Here is a 23,228-nt window from a genome sequence, read left to right on the forward strand (position 1 = left end):
GGGGCTTGCACGTCAAAGCCAGTCACCGAATGCCGCTTCGCTAAGCGGGCTATCACTTAGTCTCGCCTCTCAACATGCGCTCCAGCCTCAGCAGCAGGAACATCCGGTCCAGGCCCCTGAAGATGAGTCAGGGCAGCCTCCTGTACTGCCTGCTCGCCTTCCTTGCTATCTCTATTCGCCCCGTTGGTCTTCTGTCCCCCGCAACACGGAACAATTACACTCGTCTTGTTCTTGTTGGTGGGCATATCGAGCGCCGGGTTCGAGGTGAAGAAGTCTGCTGGTCGGATGGTGAGATGGTGTATCTCGACGGGCCTGTTGGTGAACGCCAGTCAGTTGATGGTCTTATATAAGATCCTGGGTAAAGAGAGTGATGAAAGTCAAACAAAAGGGAAAAGGACGGGACCAAAACAGCAAACAACTTACATCACAGGCCAATCCTCCACCCGAGGGTTGTGCGTCAACCCAAACACACTCCAGACGACAGGACTACTCTTCCTGCCCTCACCACCACCATTGCCATCCCCATTCGCCTCACGCTCGTTCTCAAACCAGTCCCCCCTCTGAACCATATCCCACACCCCACCAACCTCCTCCCGACTCTGGTTCGTATACTCCCCAGCCGCCCACAGCTCGTCATCGCGGTGCCCCGTAACCCAGACATGATGCCTCGCATACTTGGCCCGCTTCGACACCTGGCTCATCTCGTCCGCCAATAACAGCTGCGACGCAGACGGCGTAAGCTTGAACCCCACGTTCCTACCCGACATGGCATTCTTCTTCGTCCGGTTCTCAAATTTGATCACCCTGTTCAGTTTTGGCTCCGCATCGATCCAACTTGCCTTCTCGACAACCTGCTTCCGAATCTCGTAGTAGTTACCATACGGGTTCGTCTCCTTATTCAAAGGCACAGGTACGCTCTCCTCCACAACGACGCGCGTATCCCCCTCAGCGTACGAGTCCACCGCAGGATCAATCCTCACAGCAAAGATGTGCTGATGATTCTGCGCCAGCACGCCCGGCGCAACGACGGCGCCGTACGCAGACTCTTTCTTGCCCTCGTCCACCGCCACGACAGACATGATCCCCGTTGCCCGCGTCTCGAGCGTGATCCCGCCCGCCGTGTCGAGCTTGTACGCAAACACGTACTCGTAGTTGGCCAGCGTGACGACGCACTGCACAACGAGCTCCCGCAGCCTCGTGACCACGGCCCGGTTCGTGCGGAAGTTGGTGTGCTTCCACCCGATCCCGTTGTCCTGCTCGTGGAGACAGACCACGGCCTTCGCCACCGTCGGGTTCCCCTCCGTGTCGGCCATCAGGGCGTCAAAGTAGTGGATCGCGCCGAGGCAGTCGCAGCCGAGCTCGAGGTTATTGGCCACGCGGCCGAAGCCTCCGTCGCCGAGGTCAAAGGCCTGCTTGCGCTGATAGGGCGGACGAGGGTCGCCGTAGGGCACTGTCAGCTCACTGTAGCTTAGACGATACAACACGGGGCGGTTATCGTAGCAGAGATCGTGTAGTACCGCGCCCTCGCGGGGGGTGAAGCCGAGGCGGAACCGCCACTTTTGCCACTCGACGAGGTTGTCCGGCTGGATGGCAAAGGAGGCGCCCTCGGGCTGGGTGATGTTGATGGGCTTTAGGTCCTCGCGCTGCGGGATCTCGAGGAGCTCTGGGACGTACTCGGAGGAAATGTTGTTGGCGAAGAGGGACTTTGGTTCCGCAGCACGCGGTTGGGGGGCGAGGCCGTCGCCTGCAGCGCCGGTGGCGAGGCGGTCGACGCGGAGGATCTTGCGGGTGGCTATATCCATGACGGGGATGATCGGGATCGGGTAGGCGTAATGGTTCGAGTCGACGTTGTTCTTGGAGGCGTCGCGCGCGAAGACGAGGCCCTGCATCAGGCGGGCAATGTCCCCTTCGTCCTCGTCCGGACCACCATAAGGCCAGGGGTCGATTGTGACGGTAAAGTTCTCCGGGAGAGAGAACTCGGCCATGGCGTCTTTGAATATTTGAGATGCCACACAGGCGTCTTGGAAGATTCCAAACTCATCGCTATGAGATGTGTTGAGCGGGTGATTCTCACTCAGACAGGCATGATAGTAGGCGTAACTTACGGGGTATAGCTGGTTTGGAAGTGCGGTGCAGCCACAGTTCTGTCAAGCTCACGGCCGGTCTTGAGGTCTACCACAGATTGGGTATATTCTGGCCTCTTGCCGCTCCTAATAACATCGTATTGAACCCTTGCTCGGCGCGGTGGGCGAGGTGTCTCATCTGTGAGCTTTCTCGCATGCTCTGCCTGGAGATACGGCACGAGCTCCTCCTTCTTTGGCTCTTGCAGGAAGATACATCTGAAGAAGAGCGAGACGTCTTGGTCAAAGAGCTTGGAAATGATGTCTCTTGCCGCTCTGAACTCGTCTCCAGATAACGCCGTCAAGGGGTGAGGAGCCATGATGAGTGAGATCTAATTTGTCTACTCGAGGTATCAAGAATGACAGCTATAGTGAGATGGGAACCTTGGGAAGACTGCACTTTCTTGATATCAGTGGCTGAGGTCGGGCTTATCTAGACTTCCAACGGGCGGCTAAGACGCAGTGCGGGGATCTTGCAGTAGTCTGATGATAGGAACCATTCATCCAACAGCGCAGACAGACGATTGACTAATAGCTCGACAGATGACCATGGGCGCACAACATGGTCGCTTGGTCACAAACTCGGGAACGAGTGCAGGTATCCCAATGACCTTCTACTTGACGTGGTCAGCCATTGATCCAGTGACAGACTCAACGTTGCGATGGCGGGGTAGAGGCCGTCTTGTTGGCCTGGCTGGGTGGTGGGATGGCGGGGTACGAAGCATCGGACTATCCAATGGACGGCTCATCACCCGTTGTTTTCTCCAACAATTTGGAGATCTCGTCTTCTCTTCGGGTGGTCCAATGCCACATGCGGCAAGTCCATGCGGTGCTGACCCTCCATTGGTCGTGACCATTATCAAAGTCCTGACCTTCACCTCTGAAGCGGGAAGATGAGCTGGTTGGCTTGACAACCTGTCGGTACTTACTGGATGGAAGCTTGAACCGAACTCATTATTGCTGCGCAGCACGTTGCTTTACCAAATGATGCTTACGGATATGTCGTCCTGGGCCACGGAACCCAGGCCCGGAGGTGATAATTACTGTGCTAGGCTTACTGTGCTAGGCTGAGACACTTTGGTAAGCTGAGCCGTGCATAAAGACCTCATATAGGGTATTCCCCAGGTTTGTGTCGTGTAAGGTTGAGATTAAACTATTTCCTGCAGCGTCCGATACATCTGACCTCGGACGCTCAACAAGCAATATGATAATACACACGGACTGCCAGGAAGCTACAAAAAGCAGGCATGGTGCAGTCGGGCCTGCGGGAGGTAGTTGTTGTCGGTCTAGTATCACAGACTACTGTCTCTTTATGGAGGCTAGCACGAAGAAATACGGGTATCGGTGACTTTGCAACACCTTGAACATGGCCGTTTGATCAAGTGAGAAGACTCGTTTTAGTGCCACCGCGGTACTCGAGACCCACGAAAATCGCACAACGGCTTACGGCGATATAATGACCAGAGACAGGTCCATGGCCCTATAGAGTATAAGTAGACAAACGGAAGTCATTAGCCGAGCAAGGATGGAGGCCCGCATACTCCAGACAACCTAGAGGCTGGGTCGGCTGGGATCTCTGGAGTGACAAGGCCGGGTAGACGTGTAAAGACAATATGTATGACAATAGTTTGCCCTCTCACGAGTTTCGTCTTTAGTATATTTGTTTGAGGGGAAATATCATGTAATTCGGTGTAGCTCTGTGAATGGCTATACCGCCTCAATAGAGGCGGCCGAGGCATTGGCGGGCTGCTGACCATTGGCGAAATGATAATCAACGACGGAACCGTGCATCATCGTCCGGAGTGCGGCAAACAAACTTGGGATCGCGGCAGGTCATCATAGGCACTAGGCAGCCCCCTTCCCCCCTGGATGAGCTCTGATTCTGATCAACCGTCGTCCGCCTCGGTATGACTTGATCCACAAAGGAAACCGCACGGCCGGGAAAACTGGGGGGTTTTTGCAAATGCTGAGGTTATGAGGAGTAAGGTAGTGGGGGGTTTGGAGTCCTGGTCAAAGAATAAGGAACCAAACAGTTTGATGGCTGAGCGGGATGTGACGGTGCAGCAGGTTTTGCTCGCTTGGAAAGACTCGGATTGGTGATTTGCCTGTTGTGGTGGAGAACTCCAGAAGTTGAAGGCGACGACGGGGTAGCAGCCGAGACCAAGTTGTGCGTGTTCTGGAGAAGCCATGGAAATCGGGTCATGGCTATCCGCAGGAAGCCGAGGCCGAATGATGCACCGTCCGTTGGAATTCCGGAGACGCGCCATGAGGAGTCTTGCGTGGCCAGCATGACACCAAGCTGTCGAGACTCTTGGACGCTACGGCATTTCTTGAAGGGGCCCTGAAGGTTGTCTGGAACTCTCGACTTTGGGTCATCAGACGAGGTGCAGGGAAGCTCAGCCCCAAACGTGGACGAGCAGGGCTGATGCTGCCATAGAGGCCAGCAGTTGGCTTTTACCGGACTGCTTGACTTGCCGCTCTGCTTCTTCTTTCTGTGGGAGCATTCCTGTTCTTGTGCGGCGTTCTGTAAGGGAGCGTCTCATGTTTGCAGACTTGGCGAAACGGAGACGGAGGTTCGGACAGAGGTTGATGTGGACGCTTGTGCTTGTTTCCTGGTACGTTTGTGACGGGGGACGTTGGTTGCAACGTCAACGCAGTACATGGAGTCTGATGTGATGTGGCCGCATCTTGATAGGATAGAAGACAATTCCAGTCAATGTTCGTCGATGGAGGCCGATGGTAGCTCAGATTGGTTCACATGTGACCAAAAAAGTGTACGGATATCATTCATGCGGCTCTGTGAGATGGGCGTGGGCGGCAGTTGAGAGCAATGGCAGCAACCTGTACAGGGCCCTGGGCGAGGAAGAACCAACATCCCATGTCACTGGTTATTGGTCCCTGCTTTTGTAGGATGTTTCCAGGTACTCCGTACTTTCTCCGCCAACTTTGGTTAGAGAAGGTACGATGCGGTGACCGACAATAGCGAGACTTCCGTTGATGGTTATAATCCGACAACATCCGATTATACGCCTTCCTAAAACTTTTGTCCATACTTAAGGTAAGGCAGAATGTACGGAGTACAAAGTCGAGGTTCCTGAGGTTCCGAGTGTTGGGTTGGGAAGGAGACGCTCCCCGGCGTTCCTGTCTTCCTGTCGTCCTATCAGAGACCGCGACTGACCTGCAGAAGTATTCCTATTTTGGGAGTGGACCCATCCAGGTTGCTCCCTTCTGAAACGCGCCAATTTATCTGATGTCGTGATGGGCCGGGGATCTCCATGATGCTCGCTCTTCCGTACCAACTTTTCTGATTTTCATCTTCTAGACCGTTGATGGACATTCTTAAAATTTCTCTCTATGATCTGTGCCCGCTTCTTCTCCATGTTGGTGGATGCTGTTAATATGGATGCGCCGATGAAGATGGACAGGAATCCACCAGGTCAATTACCAAAAGCTTGCTGCGTCCCTGGTCTTTATCTCGAAGCGAAATCGAGCTACATGCATGTCCCGGCGAGGTACGTACTTCTTGACTGACAGTGACAACACGTGGAGGATGCCAGTGGTGCTCCGTACCTGGGACGCATTCCTCAGGCGCACCTTTCTATGTACCCAGTCATGCAGACACTCTCCCTTTTTCCAAACTTGGCAAGCTGGCGTCCGCATTGCGTGGGCAAGCGGGCGGTGGAAGAGAGAAGATGAACACCGCAGAGGCCAACGGATTCCGCGCGTCGTCTTTGAGGGGCAGAGAGATAGACTTTGGGGGCTCATTTGGGGTCCAAAGATTGTCCGATCTTTCGCTGTTTCCAGAGCAATTAACTCGGAAGCCACCTCGGATTTTAGTAAAGACGCGCAATGCTTCATCGCCCTCACATCGTTGACGATGGAGTCAAGGCACGCTTAACGAGGCCCAATACGGGAGACCTCTCAGAAGACGCTGTGGCTTATCTGAGTAAGACCCAGGCTGACAAGCACCAGCCCGGGCTACACTAGAGTCTAGACATGCGTTTGACACGATACGAGACCCCAACGAGATGACAGTCACGACACACATTGCGAAGTATTCGTACTCTGTACGTGCGGCTAGTTGGACTCGACTCAACGTCGAGTCTCACTCTTCCGTCCTTCCGTTGTTCCACCCGGCAGCTCTTGCCGGGCACAGATCCCACTCTGCTCATTCGCCATCCCATGACGCCGTCTCGCAAACATTTTGTTCGGATTGTTGCTTCTAACAGTGTGAGGTGTGCGTGTCCCTCTGTCGCATTGTCTTGATACAGTCGAGTCTCGAAAACATGCACATGCTTACAGAAGACCCTCGCTGGGTTTTCCTGAATGCTTGGTGTTCGTCTATGCCAATCGTTTTGCTCTGATCTGTCTGACTGTCAAGCCTCTTGGCTGATCCAGTGGCATGTCTCCTGCAAGGTGCATTCGATCCGATAACAACAGAAGCGTCCCAGTCAGCGCCAAGTGTCATGGCCAAATCATCGACTTGGAGACTTGCGTATCCGTACCTCACCTATCTGCCAAGTTACATCCCCAGTGGCAGAATGTGCTTGGTGGTGTTCCGTCGCCTCGCTACTGGGTAGCATCCGCACCAAGGCGGTGGTGTCGCCGGCCGGAAGCACATTGCGCAGTAGCGCTGCATCGTATGCGCGATCCACGCAACACACCTTGAATAATTCGTACAGGGTGCAGTACCTATGTGTAACTCCGCAATCACCATCTCACTGTTCAGACTTGAAAGGAAGAAGAAAGGTGGTGGTGAAGGGGCGAGAGACCTGGCCGCGCAGGGCAAAAACTTGAAAAAGCACACAGGGAGGGCAGGGGGAAGGGAAAGGGGTGACTTTTCACACATACTACGTAGGTACTTTAGGTAACCACACCCAGAATGCCACATCGACTTTTCTTCGGATTGCGAATCGTCCCCAAAGCTCCCTATCCACGCCTTCGTAGGTATTTCCTCCAAGGTATTTCATTCTCTGATTCCTTACCTCTATCTATCCTAGGTACAGCCGTTCCGTTCCCTAGCTTCCAAGGTTCGCTAGGTTATCTTTGTCATTCCCCCTTGCGGCATGTATTAAAACCCGCGGCAACCAACTCATGCCAAGTCTGCATTCCTTCCGCCCAGTCGCAGAATATTTCTCGAGGTTTGCTGCCTTCTTTTGCTGCATACAAACACAATCACAAGCTTGGGATCTGCCGGTCCATTCTTTCAGACCAACTGCATCTTTGAGAAGCCTTGGCTTATTACCTATTACCTGATCAACTTCGAGGACACACGAGCCTTGGATTGATTGAGGCGTTTTCAGCACGGCACCGTACCCGTTCTGCACAGCCTGCCGCCTTCCCGAGTCCCGTCTTATCGGACCAGGACACGCAAGTCAGCATCCCGGCGTCATCCAAGTCGTGGCCTACGGATACCGCCGCAGCCACAGCCGCATTCGCATCTTTTTTCTCCATCTCACCCGCCCTCTCACCCTCGCCCTCGCCGCCATCGCCCCCCTAGACTCTGGATACGGACTACGGGACCACGGTACCTCTATATTGCCAGGGCCAGGGACAGAAAAAGGTGCATTCGCCCAATCGAGACCCCTGGAAAGGAGAGAGGGAAAATTCAGAACAAAAAAGGGAAAGGTCTCTTTGCTCTCCCGCACCCAATTATTTCCAATTCTTGTCCTTTCGAGTCTTGAACAGACAAGCCAACCACAACAACCAACGCCTATCTACTATTTACCTGGTATAGTAGAGCTTCAACGTTGACGTATCCGTACGTTCGTTTTCGCAATTCCTTGGCACCTCTCAGATCGATCGCCGGAACCCTATCCAGCTACTCCCCGACTATCGACGGCCCCATCTTCGAGGTATGTTCCTCGTCTGCCATTACGTCCCCGGGACCCACGCCTCTCTATTCGCTACCCAGCTCATCCCTTCACCACCAAAACCTTGACAGGCTTCCTCTCCTTTTCCATCCAGCCCAGACTTTCCAGACTTCATTTACCTGCCAGCCCTACCCGCTTGCTGTCACTTATCCTCAGCATTGCGCCTCAACCTGCTGCCTCTTGCTCCATTCACCTAATCAGTCCCAAACTGACATAATCTTTCTTGGTTTCGCAGGAATCACTCCGCCATAGTCCGAACCTGAAAGCTTCCTACGACTCTTATCCTCCTTAAACCCCTAATCCGGCGCCTCCAACTTTTTCAGGAACCACGTCGCATCCGACTCTATCTACGACAGCCACTCTTTTCCAATCCCACAATCCGATTGTACGAGTCTTTGGCAAAGCGAAACTTTGCCTTCCGATGACTTCATAGTCTACCAATTGAAATCATAACAAGCCGTCACTCTTTACACATAAATCCGCAATGCTCACACCACGAAGAGCCGTCGCGGTCGCCGCGTTCCTCTTAATCGTTTTCTACCTAATTTCCTCCTCCCACGACACAACACCTGCTGTCAAGGCACCAGTCGCTGCCTCGAACCATGATACGACCGACTCGAAAACGTCCTCATACACCCCTGCCTCCGCCGACGGCGAGATTAAGCCCTCTGCTCCCAAGGTTGCGACGCAGAAGCCCATGATGGACATGTCCAAGATGTCCTTGTACGACAAGCTGGCATACCAATACCCCTATGACCCCGAAACGCGTTTCCCGGCCTACATTTGGCAGACATGGAAGTGGACACCTGCTGAGCAACAATTCAACTTCCGCGAGCAGGAAGCCAGTTGGTCAGAACAGCACCCTGGCTTCGTGCACGAGGTCATTACCGACAAGGTCGCAGTCAACCTGCTGCGCCTCCTATACGCGTCCGTCCCCGAGGTTCTCAAGGCGTACGACGCTCTTCCTCTGCCCGTCCTGAAGGCCGACTTCTTCCGATACCTGATCCTGCTTGCGCGCGGCGGTATCTACTCCGACATTGATACCTACGCTATCAAATCTGCCCTTGAGTGGATTCCCGAACGCATTCCCCGGGAGAGCGTCGGTCTCGTTATTGGCATTGAGGCTGATCCTGACCGCCCTGATTGGAAGGACTGGTACAGTCGTCGTATTCAGTTCTGCCAATGGACCATTCAATCCAAGCCCGGGCACCCTGTCCTGCGCGAGATTGTTGTTCGCATCACTCAGGAAGCTTTGAAGCGCAAGAAGGCAGGCGAGCTGGACAACATTGCCGACAAGAACGTTGTCGAGTTCACTGGACCTGCGATTTGGACCGACGCCATCTTCGACTACTTCAACGACCCCCGATACTTTAACATGAAGAACTCTAAGGGAGCTATTGACTGGCAGAACTTCACGGGTATGGAGACGTCCAAGAAGGTGGGCGATGTGGTGGTTCTCCCCATCACGAGTTTCAGCCCTGGCGTGCAACAGATGGGTGCCAAGGATTACGACGATCCTATGGCCTTTGTGAAGCACGACTTTGAGGGTAAGTCAGGACACATGTTGTTTCCAAAGATGTAGAACTAATATGTGACCGCAGGTACTTGGAAACCCGAAGAGCTTCGCCACATTGGCGAGCAAAACGAGGATGGTTCGTCGAAATCGAAATAAGACAACCATCGAGCCGTACGAATGTGACGACACACCTTTTCTTCTGGTACATGTCTCTTGTAATATTTGCATCTCCAGCGGCGTCCTTACCCTCGGTCACGGGTTGGGCATGTTTCAGAAGTCGCGTTTCGTTTTTTTATTGACTTTTTTCTTTCTTTCTTTTTTTCGTGGCATCGGCAAGAGGAACTACAAACGAACTGCATACCCCAGGGAAAGGGGGGAAAGCGTAGAGCTTTGTTTTTGGCATAGAGTCTAGTTACACCATACCTCGATCTGGCATACCGGTGGAGGAGAAGCAGAGAAGGGACCTCACGGGGTGAATTGGGAGATGGGCAGAAAATGGCCTCCAGAGGCGAACGTCCGGCGAGGCGAAAGGCCGCAAAAGGTTTGGGAACAGCTGTAATCCTCGTTAGCATCGTGGTACATATACCCTAAGCAGTCTGCGAGCAAATGGAACAAATTTGAAATGTCAAACTCGCGATGAGGATGAAGTGCTGCACCAATTGCATCGGGGTACCCTCTTTCTTCACTGGTGGACAAACAATGGATTCACAACCATCTAGGTATCAACCTGCCGACAGTCCCGATTCTTGAATTAGAGTTCTAAAAAACTGCGTAGGCGTGGCCTCGAAACCCGTCGAGGCTGTCACGGCGCGTCATTCTGCGCCTGACACCCGGCCAATCCCACATCGCGTGCACCCGCGGCTCCTTTTCTGCTCTTTTTTAAGGAGGTGTTCCCTGTTCGCAGCGGGTATAACCCCGCACGGGTTCTCCGCATTAGCTGTGAGGTAAGGGCGGGGGAGCTTCCTCTGCCAAGGCGTATACCCCCAACTTTCGGCTCGGTGTGACGGGGGGCGGGGGGGGGGACAGCGGCCAGACGCGGGAGAGGAGGAGTGGAAGAGAGACTGGACGGACCGGACGAAGAAGAGGGCCGAGAGTTCCAACCTCTTCTCCCCGCCTTGCTTTGAAGGATACATTGTACTTTACTCAGACGCACTCGAATATCTCGACGAATTGTTGGAGAGAAGAAGAGCCATGATAACGTCACAACGAGACATCTTTTGAGAAATACCTTTTTGGATTTTTGGATTTAGTCAAGCACCTTTTTGGTTTAAAACTTTGGGTTACAGAGCCGAGGTTGAGCGCGGGTAAGCTTCAACAACGACAACGACGACATCTACGGAAGATGATGCTCTCGACGGCTGGATACGTTCGTCTGGCGACGGGTCCCGTGGCGCGGACTACGGCGCGGCGAAGGTGTGCCGGTTTGAGGCCGGGTGCCGTCGTTGCCGAAGTTGGGCAGCGGAGGAGGCTGTCTTCGGGGTATGAAGGGTTGAGTTTCAGTCTGGGTCCTGAGGATGTGAGTTACTTTTCTCTTTGCTGTTAGACTACTGGTGAGGGTGGAGTTCTGCTCGCTCTAGCTCATCTCATCTCAGCTCGAGTGAGTGAGTGTGTGACCAGTCAAAGAGGGAGGCCAATTGTTGATGTGAAGCACCAAAACTCATCACGAGAGATGACAATTTCCTGGAATTCACAAACTCGCGACCTCACTCGCTCACCTGCAAGACGGCAGTAAAGAGAATGTAAGGCTAACACAACCGGCAGCCCCCCCTCCTAACCCAAACAATCCCCCAGCACTTTTCCCAAATCGTCTCTCAACACGGCGACCTCCCCGCCGTCACAGCCCGCAGCCCAACCCCAAACTCATCATCCGCCTCCCCGGCCGCAACGACAACAACCCTAACCTACGCCGCCCTCGACGCCCTCTCAAACACCCTAGCCCACGGCCTCCGCTCCCTCGGCGTCCGCAAAGGCGACCGCCTCGCTGTCTCCCTCGGCAACGGCGCCGAGTTCGCCGCGCTCACCTACGCGGCCTTCAAGCTCGGCGCCGTGCTCGTGCCATTGAACCCGGGTTTCAATGCGAAGCAGGTTGGCGCCGCGCTGCGACATCTGGGCGTCGAAGTGCTCGTCATTGGCAAGGTTACGGATCTGCCGTATAAGCCGTGTCGGGGACGGAGCAACCTCGAGCTACTGAGGACGCTGGTGCCGGATTTGGATAAGGGCGGAGGAGTGGTGGAGAGCGAGGTTGTTCCGAGTTTGCGAAGGGTCGTGGTGTTGGACAATGCTGGGTTTCATCCCGAGGTGGAATTTGCTGGTGGTTTCAAGGTGCTGACGCCGTATGAGGTTCTACTCGAGTCTGGGGGTGCGACGAGGGCGGTTGTGCCCGATGCGCCGCTGAAGCCGGACGACACGATCAATATCCAGTTCACGTCGGGGACGACATCTCAACCGAAAGCGGCGATGCTGACGCACACTTCGATCCTTAATAACGGACACCTCATCGCGCAGAGGATGGGTCTGGTGCCAGGTGACAGGATCGTCGTGCCGCCGCCGTTGTTCCACTGTTTCGGGTGCGTGTTGGGATACATGGCGACCGCGACGACGGGGGCGGGGATCCTGTTCCCCAGTCCGGCCTTTGACCCGTCTGCCACGCTGAAGATGGTGGCTGACTACGACGCGACGGGACTATACGGTGTCTCGACCATGTTTGTCGCCGTGCTGGAGGCGTTGGCGGGCGGCGGGGTGGTGAAGAAGGAGGATATGCCAACGGGTCTGAGAAAGGGCATCGCGGCGGGGAGTTCGGTGCCGGAGAGTTTGATGAGAAGATTGTACGAGGTTCTCGGGCTACGGGACCTGGTGATTTGCTACGGGATGACGGAGACGAGTCCCGTGAGCTGTATGACGGCCCCCGACGACGGATTCGATAAGAGGACGGGGAGCGTTGGGAGGGCGATGCCGCATACGGCGGTGAAGATTGTTGATCCTTCGGACCGGGGACGGGTTGTGAAGCGCGGGGAGAGGGGGGAGCTCGCGGCGGCGGGGTACCTTGTTATGAAGGGGTATTGGGGGGACGAGGAGCGGACGGCGGAGGTGAGGAGGGAGGAAGAGGATGGGCGGGTGTGGATGTACAGCGGGGACGAGGCGCGGATGGACGAGGATGGGTATGTCGAGATTACGGGGCGGATCAAGGATCTGATTATTAGGGGTGGGGAGAATATTCACCCCCTCGAGGTTGAGAATTGTTTGTTCCAGATGGAAGGGGTTAAGGAGGTTTCTGTGGTGGGCGTGCCGGATGAGAAGTTGGGGGAAAGCGTTGCTGCGTTTGTAGTTTTGAAGAAGGGCTGGAAAGGGGAGGGTGGCGATGGTGCTGCGGAAGGGGTGAATGTCATTACGAGGGACGAGGCGAGGGCTTGGGTTAGGGAGCACCTGTCGAGTCATCTTGTGCCCAAGCATGTCTTCTGGGTGGATGATTATCCCAAGACGCCGAGTGGAAAGATTCAAAAGTTCAAGCTGCGGGATATGGCAAAGGATCTGCTCGAAGGGAAGAAGTAGGAGATTCTGAACGGATCACAAGGTATGGATCTACAGTAGATACGGCATCACATAGTTGAGGTATCACGGTGTTTTTGATTTAATTGACCAACAAACTGATCAAAGCTAGTGCTCAACCTTGAGTGAGAAATCCACGTGTGGTACGCCCTGGTGAATGGCACTCGTCGAAACAATATCAACGTCTGTGAATTAAGTCAGTATATCGCCAAATGAAGAACAACAAGTCACCCGGCATAACTCACCATTACACACATAGTTCTCAACGTTTTCCAACGTCAACCCACCAGAGACCTCGACCAAGAAGTACTTCTTCCCTGCCCACTTCTCCTTCAAGCTCTTGGCCGCAATCTTAACCCCCTCGCCCGTAAAGTTATCCAGCATGACAACATCCGCCCCGGCCGCAATCGCCTCGTCCGCCTCCTCCTCGCTCTGCACCTCAACCTCGACCTTCAAACTGAACCCGCCCACGCTCTTGGCCGCCTTGACCGCATTCGTGATGCTCCCCTTGCTCCAAACGTGATTATCCTTCAACATAATCATCGAACTCAGATCATGCCTATGCGCGTCCGCACCGCCCACAAGCATACCGTACTTCTCCACCAACCGGAACCCAGGCGTCGTTTTGCGCGTACCCGCCAGCACACCAGCATACCCGGCCGCCCTCAAATTCACCAGCATACCCCTCGTCATGCTCGCCACGCCAGAGCACCGCGCAAGCGTGTTCAGCGCCACCCGCTCACCCAACAGGATCCCGCGCGTGGGCCCCGAGACGGTCGCGACGCGCATCTTGCCCTTTGTGTTATGGTCTCCGTGGCCGCGGAGCTCGACGTGGGAGCCCTCCTTGACGTGCCACTCGACGGTGCAGCCGCACTGCGCAAAGACCTCGTCGACAAAGGGCCGGCCGGCGACGATGCCGCCTGATTTGCCCCAGAGGGTTGCGGTGCGCGGGGCGGCGCCGACAACGAAGCCGCCGTAGTCGAAGGAGGGGGTGTCTTCGGCGAGCCAGGCTGTTACCATTGTCTTCCAGCTGGGCGGGAGGAGGTGCTCCGGGGAGCCGTGCTCGAGAGGGACGTCTTCCATTGTGAGGTGCGGAGGTGTGGAGGGGTTCGTTCGGCTCGATCGCTTAGACGGTGATGTCGTGTAGTAGGCGGCAAGGCGAAGATATGGAGTCGGTTTGGGGTCCGGGAGGAAGACGGTTCGGTGATTGAGAGAAAGGAGAGAATTTGTAAGACTAGCAGACTCAAAGGTTAATCGCCACGGTTCGGATTCGTTGACGTTGTTGCCGTTGCCGGCTTCTGTCGGTGCCGTCTTCTGCCGATGGTGGGGTTAGCGTCGGCAGCTGGGCGGGGTAGTGAAACAGCTGGCGGCGACTGGCGGTCCCAGGTCTTCCCTTCGACTTACACGAAGTTCCGAAGCAGTGAACTCAAGATAAATGGTAAATAGGAGTTTCATTATTTCTAGTTAATTGAGTACAAATTGATGTTCCCGGTACGCGTTTCTCAAAATCCATTAAAATCAACAACGATCCGCCCCGGATCTCTGAAAAAACGTCCCCCTATCCTCTGCCTCACTGACAGAAAACTCATCAGACGCGTACACAAACCCGCTTGACTGAATAGACCCAGACCTAGAAGACTCGGTCAGCACCCCAAAGTCAGAACTATCATGCGAATGCTGCCGCTCTCTCGACTCGTCTGGCTGGGCCGGGTTTGCAGTCTCGTCGGCCGGGGCACCAGGTGACAGCGGCGCAGAGTCGTAGAAGTCCTCAATGGTTAGTTGTCGGATGGGACGGAAGTTCCGGTACAGTTCCTTCTGGGCGCCCCGTACCACGTCGACGGTGGCCCCGTCCCCGTTCTCCCCGCGTCGGTTCCGTGTCGTCGAATCCACTGTCGGAGTTTCCGATTCCGAATTGGTTGGGTTCTCGACCAAGCGTCGGTCCAGGACGTGTGGAAGCTGGAGGCGGAAGTGCTGCTGTTGCTGCGCATTGTTGACACTCTCTTCTTTCTTGTCACTGATATCGGTATTCAATGGGGCGGCTTCAAAGTCTTAAAAAATGATGAGTCTTTGACATGGTCAGGTAAGGTGTTCAGTCTAGAGGAGCACTTACACGGAGACGGCACGTCTTCGCTCGGCTCAACAGGGAATAGGATACCGTAGATGGCACGCCACTGCTGTTCTTGGGTTCCATGGATTCGTCTTCGCAGAAACTTTCTCTGCTGTCTGGTGCATCCCAGAGGCAACACGGTTGAGACCAGCTCACATCTTATCGGTTCCAGCAAGTGATTATGAAGGCTGTTCTCGGAAAAGAATACTGCGGCGCATCGGGGGCAGTAGAAGGGTATTATGTGGTGGTCGTAAATGTGTTGTCTATTGCCTATAATATAAGCCTGTGTATCGCCTGGGAACGGATCATACTGACCTGACTTCATCCACGCTGGAAAATCCAGGCCCTGTACAGTAGGTCTTTCGGAATTGCCCGTCGGGATCGTGTCGATAGAACGGGCAAGCAAGCCTCTTGGCCGGCACATTTGAGAGACCGCCATCAGAGTCTGGCTTCCGAGACGGCTCATCTACGTCTTGATCAATCTTGGAGGGTTCGGATGCTGATTCCTCACCCTTGGGGGATCTCGAAGACCTGCACACACAAGGTGGTGAGAGAGGCGTCGCACGTCCCTGCTCCCGCGGCAGAGATAGACAGGAAGTCGTAGGTGGAGACGGGTCGTCCATTCCAGGTGTACCAGATTTGAGACTCTGGTTCAGCAAGGTGGCGAGCCCGTTGATTAGGGTTTCGGCTGCCTTCAATTCTGATTTGGTGCTTGGGTAACCTTGAGAGTGGGTGATTCTCGTGGCACCAATTGTGATGTCAAAGGACATGGCATCTGAAGAGCAACGGGCTCCATCCCCGGCTGGTTCTTCCAAATGAAGAGAACGTTCGGTGCCTTGTAGTCCAGGATAATTTCTCGGTAGGTTGCATCCACTCCGTATTCCTCGCCCACCTCGGCAGAAATTCATTGACTGTGTTTGGCATGGTCGAGGTGATTCTGCTAAGCACGCATAATCGATCACTCCATGGGGTTCCGAGCAACATTGGCATGTCTCTTTGAAGTCACGAGGTTAGTAAGTACGCTGTGCTCCAAGTGTTGCCCGTACCTCCGTAACTGCCATTTCCTTTAGAACGCAGCAGTGTCCTTTGGCTCTTTTTCTTATCGCCGCGCTGCTCGTGCCTCTCCATGTAGTACATTGGAAAAAGGAACATAGCTGCTAGGAGTAACGCGACAGATATCCCAGCCACGAGGCCAAAGATGTCGGGGGACATGCCGAGATACTCATCTTTGCGCTGCTGTTGGCAAGGAGGGGTATGGCGGTACTGAGGTTTCCAAGACGTGGACATATTATCATCGGTGGCTCAAGGTAGAGCGGATTCTGGGATGAGAGAAACTGTAGACTTGGAGTATCATGTGGGGTGGGCATGTAAAGCTCAAGTATGAAATAAGCGTCTTCCAACGCTTTGTGCGGAGAAGTAAAGGTCTCAGATCTCGACACCGTTTGCAGGTGTCTTGAACGTTGAGTCCCGATGATGCGGATTGGGTTAGGCCGGCGATCATCCGTACGACTAAACGCCAAGCCACTCATCTCGAAGGTTGTGCTCGGCAAGATTGGAGATCAAATGGCTACCTCTAGATTGACAGAAAAGGGTAAACAGATGATTGAAGACAAAGGTAAGTGAGTGTGATGTCGTCATTTAGTGTCTTGTTCAATCTCTGCCTCAAACAATTCAATGCAGATTCAATATAGGTGTACGATAAAGACTAGTTGATTGTTGTTGACTGACTGATAGAATACAGGCAGTCGACTATACATTTTATGGGACACTGCATTCCCTAGATAATTATACTGATTGCTGGCATTATTGAATTCCAGTCCACACACCACGGCAGTCTCAAGGTTGATTGACTTAAGTACCCTCCATAGGCCTTTCAACCTCGTTGCATCGACGAATGTAGGCTCGATTATCCATAATCCACTCCCTCTCCCTCCCAAAGAAGTAATAACGCGTGAATTCGTGCGCCCTCGGGTACCACTTGCACTCACTCGCCGTACCAGGGTCTTCGAGAGCTACTATGTCGCGATCGTTGGCCGCCTCGAACCAGCCCATCTTGTCGTCATTGACGATGCCGAAAATGAGGCCGTAGCAGATGACGGCATAGGACGACTGTTGCTGGATACGGAGGCGTGGTCGGCCCCAGGCCTCGTTGAAGAAGGCGTGGGCTTCTCTGATGCCTTTGGTGCCGTTTCCGCCGGTGGCGGCGATGCAGTTTGTCCAGTTGCGGGCTGGGTACCATTGGGCGTTGACGCTGGTGGCAGCGAAGCCGACGACGGCTACGATGATAGTTGATAGTTTCTAGAAGTGGGTGGTAGATTAGTATCATAACTCATAGACTGATACTCGAAAAGACGAAAGATTTGTAACATGCCATTGTGCTTGATTGTCTTCTTGATCTCTTAGAAAAGTGTGGTGCGGTTGGTAAAGGGGGAAGATTCTCATTTGATAGAAATCTATTCGTGAAATAGGCAGGGTAAGAAGAACTGCCTTGGGAGAACCTTGGTAGGCTCGGCGAAATTTTAGACTCAGAGCCTCTTCGGCTGTCCAGAACGACGTTGAACTTTGGAACTGCCATGTGCGACTCTTATGGGGCCACGATGCTTATTCTACTTTCCGAATCATCTCGAACGTCTGATCCTCTGGCGAAACTTAATTCATGGCTCAGAATCGTTGTTTTCCTACATACAGGAGCTTGATAGAAGAACCAACTTCTGTCGTCTTCTACCTAATCGACAATGTCGGCTCCCTTTTCCCATGCAGTATCAAAGTACTGGCTGTACCATGCCTCAATGTTCTTCGTATCGTCAATCCAGACACCATGCTGCTCATTATACTCTGGATAAATATTGTCGCTTCCCACATACAGAAGCTGCCTATCAACACACACGATCTTACTGTGTTGGCCATACCGATTATCGTTCTGCATTATTCTCTTGCAATGGAGCCGGTCTTGGATAATCTCCGCAGCAGTGGTACCTGACGGCAGTTCTTGTGCGCCGAGAAGGCCAGTCAGGATTTCCCGGAAGGTTTTCCACGAGTACGGATCTCCATAGCCTCCTCCGGCATCCTTCGTGGTGAGCAAGATGTGCATCCCGAAGCTCTTATCTTGAGGATGAGTCTTGACAATATTAAGCAGACCCTTGCACATGGCCTGCATAACGTCGTACGGGACCACGTACTCATCCCAGTCGAGACCAAGTTTGGTGTTGAGCCACCCCTTGATGGCATTGGCGCCTGGATTGCCTCGCAAGAATGGTTCTACAAAGATCTCCTGAGCGAGTGTAATGTTGCTCGTCGCATTCTCGATAGCGTGGAATCGCGCGGCTTTGCTTGCCCATACGGCGGGGCTGAGGCCGAACCGCTGCATGGCGGGGAGGATGGATTGATCGCTCAGCACATCGATGACGGTGTTCATGACCTTCAAGTCAGGGGTTGCGCCACTCGAGGGGTTGATGCCTTTCGTGGTCTGCATGTACACCAATTGCATCAAAATATCTCTGCACAATGGTTCTGGTCAGCGCTGATCTATTTGTGTTCTTGAATCAGATGAAAGAGTACTTACTTCACGACATTCAAGACCAGGATAGGGTACCGGTGTTTGCCAGATCCAGGAAGACGATCGCCCACGTTACTGGTAGTCAAAACTGCTTGCGACCCAGAGTTCTTCGCAGACTGCTTGGTGTCACTAAAAAGTGGAACTGTATCTGCCTGAAAGCTGTCTGCCCCTGTTGGGGTCGGCCCCGAGAGCTTAATGGAATGTCGGAACGAAGCATTGTCGTCGGAAGGAATATCGTTGAGGTAGCTACCCTCATGTTAGTGTCCGTTCATCATGTCTAGCTTAGATCAGACTTGCCTCCACAAAGCATCAGCATATTTGTGGGCTTCAATAGCTGCATCGCCTCTGATCTTGACCATAGAGTCGAAGGTTCCAACCTGGGTATCGCCATAGCTGTCCCACAGATTCGCACCTCCCGTGGTCATCGTAGTACCATTGACCGCCGTGACCTTTGCGTGGTTCCAGCTAAGAGCTGGAAGCCCTTTACTCTCGGCGACTTTGGCGAGAGGTAAGAGGCCATCGCTGACGAGAATGGTGGCCAGATCGATTACCCAGGGATGGCCGGACAAAGCTGAGTTGTTCAAGTAGTTCTTGAGCTCGGCTTGAAGCTTCTTCGCCCACGCCTCACTACCTCCGGGCTGAAACTTGAAGTCGGGGTTGTAGAAGCCAATGTAAAGCTCTGCATTGGGGTGCGTGATGGATGGCTGATTGTTAGACCAGAAAATCTGCTTGTAGTCGTTCCACCCGGATCCGTTACTAGCGTCCTTGAACTGAGCTGCGGTGATGCCGTTGTCGCCGCATAGTAGACGGATGACTGGCGTGACATCACTTGGAAGACCATTGACGAGCTTGTTCAGAGTTGGACTGATGCCCTTGGTGAAGAAAGTGGAGTTGAATGGTGCGAGGGTGAGTAAGTCGATGAACATGTACTTGGATCCATTGTGACCGATCGATATGTTCTTTGAGGCCATACCATTTACCAAAGCCTCGGACACAGCAGCGGCAACGACGTTGGGAATTGGAGGTGATGTATCAGACCACTTGCCAAATGGAGTGGCGACGAAGAAGTCAAATGGGTCGCCAGGTCTGAAGCCGAGTTCGTTGGCTGTGTCATAGTGGAATGAAACTCCTTCTAACAAGTTCTTCGGGTCCAGGCTCGACAGATAGTGTCGGAGCTGTTCAAGTTTAGAAGAAGATGCCATCTTATCGGAAATCATTCGTATGATCAATGTTAAACTCAGTTAGAACCTATCTCGAGAGAAGAATGGCTCCTAAAATTGTGACAATTACGCCGAGAGAGAGGGAAGATTGGCCACTTTATAGACACACTCTCAACCACAATTCTACTAGCTTACCTTCAGAAGGAAATCAAGGGAGATAACCCAATGGCAGAAGATCATCGCAGAGTTATCGACTATTAGCACAAATCTTTGAGCATCTTGGTCTTCCATCTTGGAGAAAGTCCACCTTGGCAAGGCAAGATGCGCATCCCTCTCAAACAATACGATCCTCCGAGTTCAGCTTAGCACACCAGTCTGACCTGTGAATCATCCAGAGTGTAAAAGCTGAGTGGCACTAGCATACGATTAGTTGAGCTCGCAAGACCATTGACAAATGTAATATTCAAGGCGGCCATCTCGCACACTGGGAGAGGTTGCTAACGTGAAACCAGCTAGCCACAATCACAGTCATTCTTAGCCTCATTGGGTGCGGCTGAGTCCAGCTGCAGAAGCCTCAAGATATGTCTCGGAGACAGCTTTACGACAGATAAGATCTGATTGGCCTCTATGATTAGAGAAACGCCATTGTGCGTCAGTATAGTACCCTGTCGTGTGTGTGTTCAGAGGGTTCCATGAATCACGATGCCAAGTGACATTGAGGCTGGAACTGCAAGTAAGATGCATGAGACATAGCCAACTGACATACGAGTATAAGCGAAGTAAAGAATTGTTGAGCCAGCAAAGCACTCTCTGCTTTAGAAATAATTGCCTGTGACTTATCCAATCTTGTATTTGATTAAATCTAGCTATGCTCCTTCGTGTCCAGTAGGTCCCGAGTTCATCTCGACTGGGAAGAAGTTAAACAGATCCGTCGTGAGCACATCAAAGTTCAAGTCAGGGAATGGGTTCCCCACCGAGCCTGACATCGGCATGCTGTACTCTGTGATGGGTTCAGGTTGCGGCCGGTAAGCTCTGTTGCTGAAGAAGATCAAATCATCCGACGTTGTAGCCCTATTCTCCTCTAAGGATGGAAACTGTATGTTGGTCGGTAGGCGATCATCGGTCCATGAGGGTGACGAGTCGGCAGAAGCGACGTCCAAGAACGCGCCTGTGGACTTGGCCGCGTTGATGGATTGTTCCACAGCCCACACGATGCGCTTGATGGAATGTATGGCGTTCGTCACTGGATCGTCTCCCACTAATGAGCGCAGACAAGATATTGCCATCTGAATGAACTCCAAGTTGTGGGGGTGCTTTGCCGGATGGCGCAAGCTGTCGTATAACAGAACAGCGCAGGAGGACTCGATGAAGAATGCATGATATCGCCGTGTCTGAGAAGGGACAGGTTAGCTCGGTTTTCGGCGGCAATTACCCGTCGGCGACTTACGTTGCATTCCTCGGGGCCCCGAAGCATGTTCCAGGTGAAAGCGAGTGCATCCTGTGCAGCATCTGTGGCGTGTCGGCAAGCTTGCCGAAGCCAGATATCGCCTATCCCGCCCGATCCTTCCCCAGATTGCAGGGCAGCTTCGGCAATAAGAAAAGGACGGAAGATGAGAAGAACGACATGGAAGTACACTAAGTCACTAGAAGTTAGCAAGCGAATTGGACAAGTCTTTGGGTCAAAGGTTATTCGCACCGTTGTGTAGAAGAAGACTAGTTTCAGGATTCCATGCGTCTACCCGTTGTACGGAGGCTGCTGTACCCAAACCCCACTTCTCACCGTATTGCCGGACGTGACCATACAGCTTCTCGGCTTTCCCGTACAATTGACGCAGAGAGTCGGTGCGTTTGTTGTATATCGACTCAATCGCTTCTTCAAGAATGTTGGCGAATTGGCAGAGTGCCATCAACGTTGGTTGTCCGTCCGGATAGGGGCAAGATTCGAAGTCGGACTTCTGCATCGAACTGCGCCGTCCGACCACCAAGCTGAGCCAGCTGTAGGTAACGATATCAGAATGATGTGCATCAAGAAGTCGGTCTACAGCCAATCAGAAAAATACTCACATTTCCAAGAAGTAAAGAGACCATAGCGTCACCAGCCTCCCCTGAACTTCTTCCTTTCTCGAAATTGCACTTGTGGTCCCTGCGTGCAGGCCCATGGATAGGGCTTTTCGCGTTGCGATGCCGCTATGTAAGTAAGCGGAATTGGGACGACCCATGTTCAGCTGATAATGAGCCATGAGAATAGAAAACTGTATCATTGGTAATGTGACAGAGTCCTCGTAAATCGCTGCTTCCTTTTTGGCGTGAATAAACAATGATTCTGCAGCGTCGGTCTGTGAAGTGCCCAATGCACCTAACGCCAGGGCTGCAAGAAACACCGTCTTTCTTTGTGGTTGAAAAGTTGTTTCTGGGGTATAGTTGAATAAAGTCGGAACCATATCGTCAAGCTCGGGCGGGGTGAAAAAAGGTAAAGACGACAAGTGAGTTGTCTTGAAGTGCAAAACGAACTCTTCTGCCTGTAACAGGGACACCGGGCAGCTCGCAGGTTGAGCAGGCTCGACGTTGATCTTCAGTGGCATGCCAAAGAAGATGTTTCTCTGCATGAACATGTCCAACCCCGGTCCTCCCTCTTGGACATCTCTGGCATGGCTCTGGCCATACTGACCAGAAAGCAGACCTCGATGAATCTGTTGCAGGAAAGCAGAATTCGAAGAAGGTCCGTAGAAGAGTTGTGAACTGTCGGTAGACTTTGGTGCATGGTGAGCTGCGGCAACGCTGTGATAGACTTCAGTTTGTGCTACATGTTGCTGGAGTTCTTCTGCTGAACGTTGAGAAGCAGCTTCGTCCCGGCGAACCCGATTAGAGCCCGGGGTGGATACGCCGTGGCCAGTCTCGGCATTCGCTACCGTCACCGCGGCCCGCTTCGATGACAATCTCACGCGCGGTTTGAGACGATACACGCAATCGGATGGCTTGTTCTCACATTGCCGACAGGGTTTGTGACCGGAACACTTGATCTTGCGCCTGCGGCATGGTTCGCACGCCTTGGGAATCTTCCCTCCGAATTTGCTGTTAGACTGCATCCCGCTAACTCCGAGATACGCGACCCTTGGCCTCCCAATCGGAATAACAGGCTCAATGAAAAAGAAAGATATGAAGAGTCAGACACGGAAGTGGTCTTAATTCCCCAAGTCCGAAAAGACTCGAATAATTATCTATGTTGCCGTTTAGCGGAAGTTGAATGGGTCAGAGAGGATGAGTTTGGTGAAAGCGGATGAGATGATGTCCTGACGTAATTCCGTAAATCCGAAACACCGTAAACCCGCGACCGACAACGCTAAAAAGGG

The 23,228-nt window shown here is 53.2% G+C and overlaps 5 protein-coding genes across 5 annotated transcripts; 1 reads left to right on the top strand and 4 right to left on the bottom strand.

The window, feature by feature from the left end:
- Positions 1 to 56: 56 nt before the first annotated feature.
- Positions 57 to 2,440, bottom strand: CPAR01_10004 (copper amine oxidase; the record flags this gene model as incomplete). Its single annotated transcript, XM_060494267.1, has 3 exons — positions 57 to 312; positions 424 to 2,043; positions 2,106 to 2,440. The coding sequence occupies 3 exons, from the start codon at positions 2,438 to 2,440 to the stop codon at positions 57 to 59; spliced, it is 2,211 nt and encodes a 736-aa protein (XP_060346449.1).
- A 6,037-nt stretch (positions 2,441 to 8,477) lies between these two features.
- CPAR01_10005 (AMP-binding enzyme) lies at positions 8,478 to 13,058 on the top strand (the record flags this gene model as incomplete). The annotated part of the gene is made up of 4 exons (XM_060494268.1): positions 8,478 to 9,540; positions 9,595 to 9,645; positions 10,796 to 11,025; positions 11,271 to 13,058. 4 exons carry the CDS (start codon positions 8,478 to 8,480, stop codon positions 13,056 to 13,058), a joined length of 3,132 nt encoding a protein of 1,043 aa, XP_060346450.1.
- A 105-nt stretch (positions 13,059 to 13,163) lies between these two features.
- On the bottom strand, positions 13,164 to 16,449 carry CPAR01_10006 (nicotinate-nucleotide diphosphorylase; the record flags this gene model as incomplete). The annotated part of the gene is made up of 6 exons (XM_060494269.1): positions 13,164 to 13,240; positions 13,301 to 14,369; positions 14,634 to 15,103; positions 15,166 to 15,425; positions 15,478 to 15,997; positions 16,209 to 16,449. 6 exons carry the CDS (start codon positions 16,447 to 16,449, stop codon positions 13,164 to 13,166), a joined length of 2,637 nt encoding a protein of 878 aa, XP_060346451.1.
- A 564-nt stretch (positions 16,450 to 17,013) lies between these two features.
- CPAR01_10007 (uncharacterized protein) lies at positions 17,014 to 19,920 on the bottom strand (the record flags this gene model as incomplete). The annotated part of the gene is made up of 5 exons (XM_060494270.1): positions 17,014 to 17,460; positions 17,897 to 17,997; positions 18,058 to 18,659; positions 18,725 to 18,964; positions 19,022 to 19,920. The coding sequence occupies 5 exons, from the start codon at positions 19,918 to 19,920 to the stop codon at positions 17,014 to 17,016; spliced, it is 2,289 nt and encodes a 762-aa protein (XP_060346452.1).
- An 824-nt stretch (positions 19,921 to 20,744) lies between these two features.
- On the bottom strand, positions 20,745 to 22,964 carry CPAR01_10008 (C6 zinc finger domain-containing protein; the record flags this gene model as incomplete). The annotated part of the gene is made up of 4 exons (XM_060494271.1): positions 20,745 to 21,269; positions 21,326 to 21,513; positions 21,575 to 21,873; positions 21,943 to 22,964. The coding sequence occupies 4 exons, from the start codon at positions 22,962 to 22,964 to the stop codon at positions 20,745 to 20,747; spliced, it is 2,034 nt and encodes a 677-aa protein (XP_060346453.1).
- Between the last annotated feature and the right edge of the window lie 264 nt (positions 22,965 to 23,228).

The sequence above is a fragment of the Colletotrichum paranaense genome, assembly GCF_030867605.1.
Source record: "Colletotrichum paranaense strain IMI 384185 chromosome Unknown Scaffold_8.1, whole genome shotgun sequence".
NCBI lineage: Eukaryota > Fungi > Ascomycota > Sordariomycetes > Glomerellales > Glomerellaceae > Colletotrichum > Colletotrichum paranaense.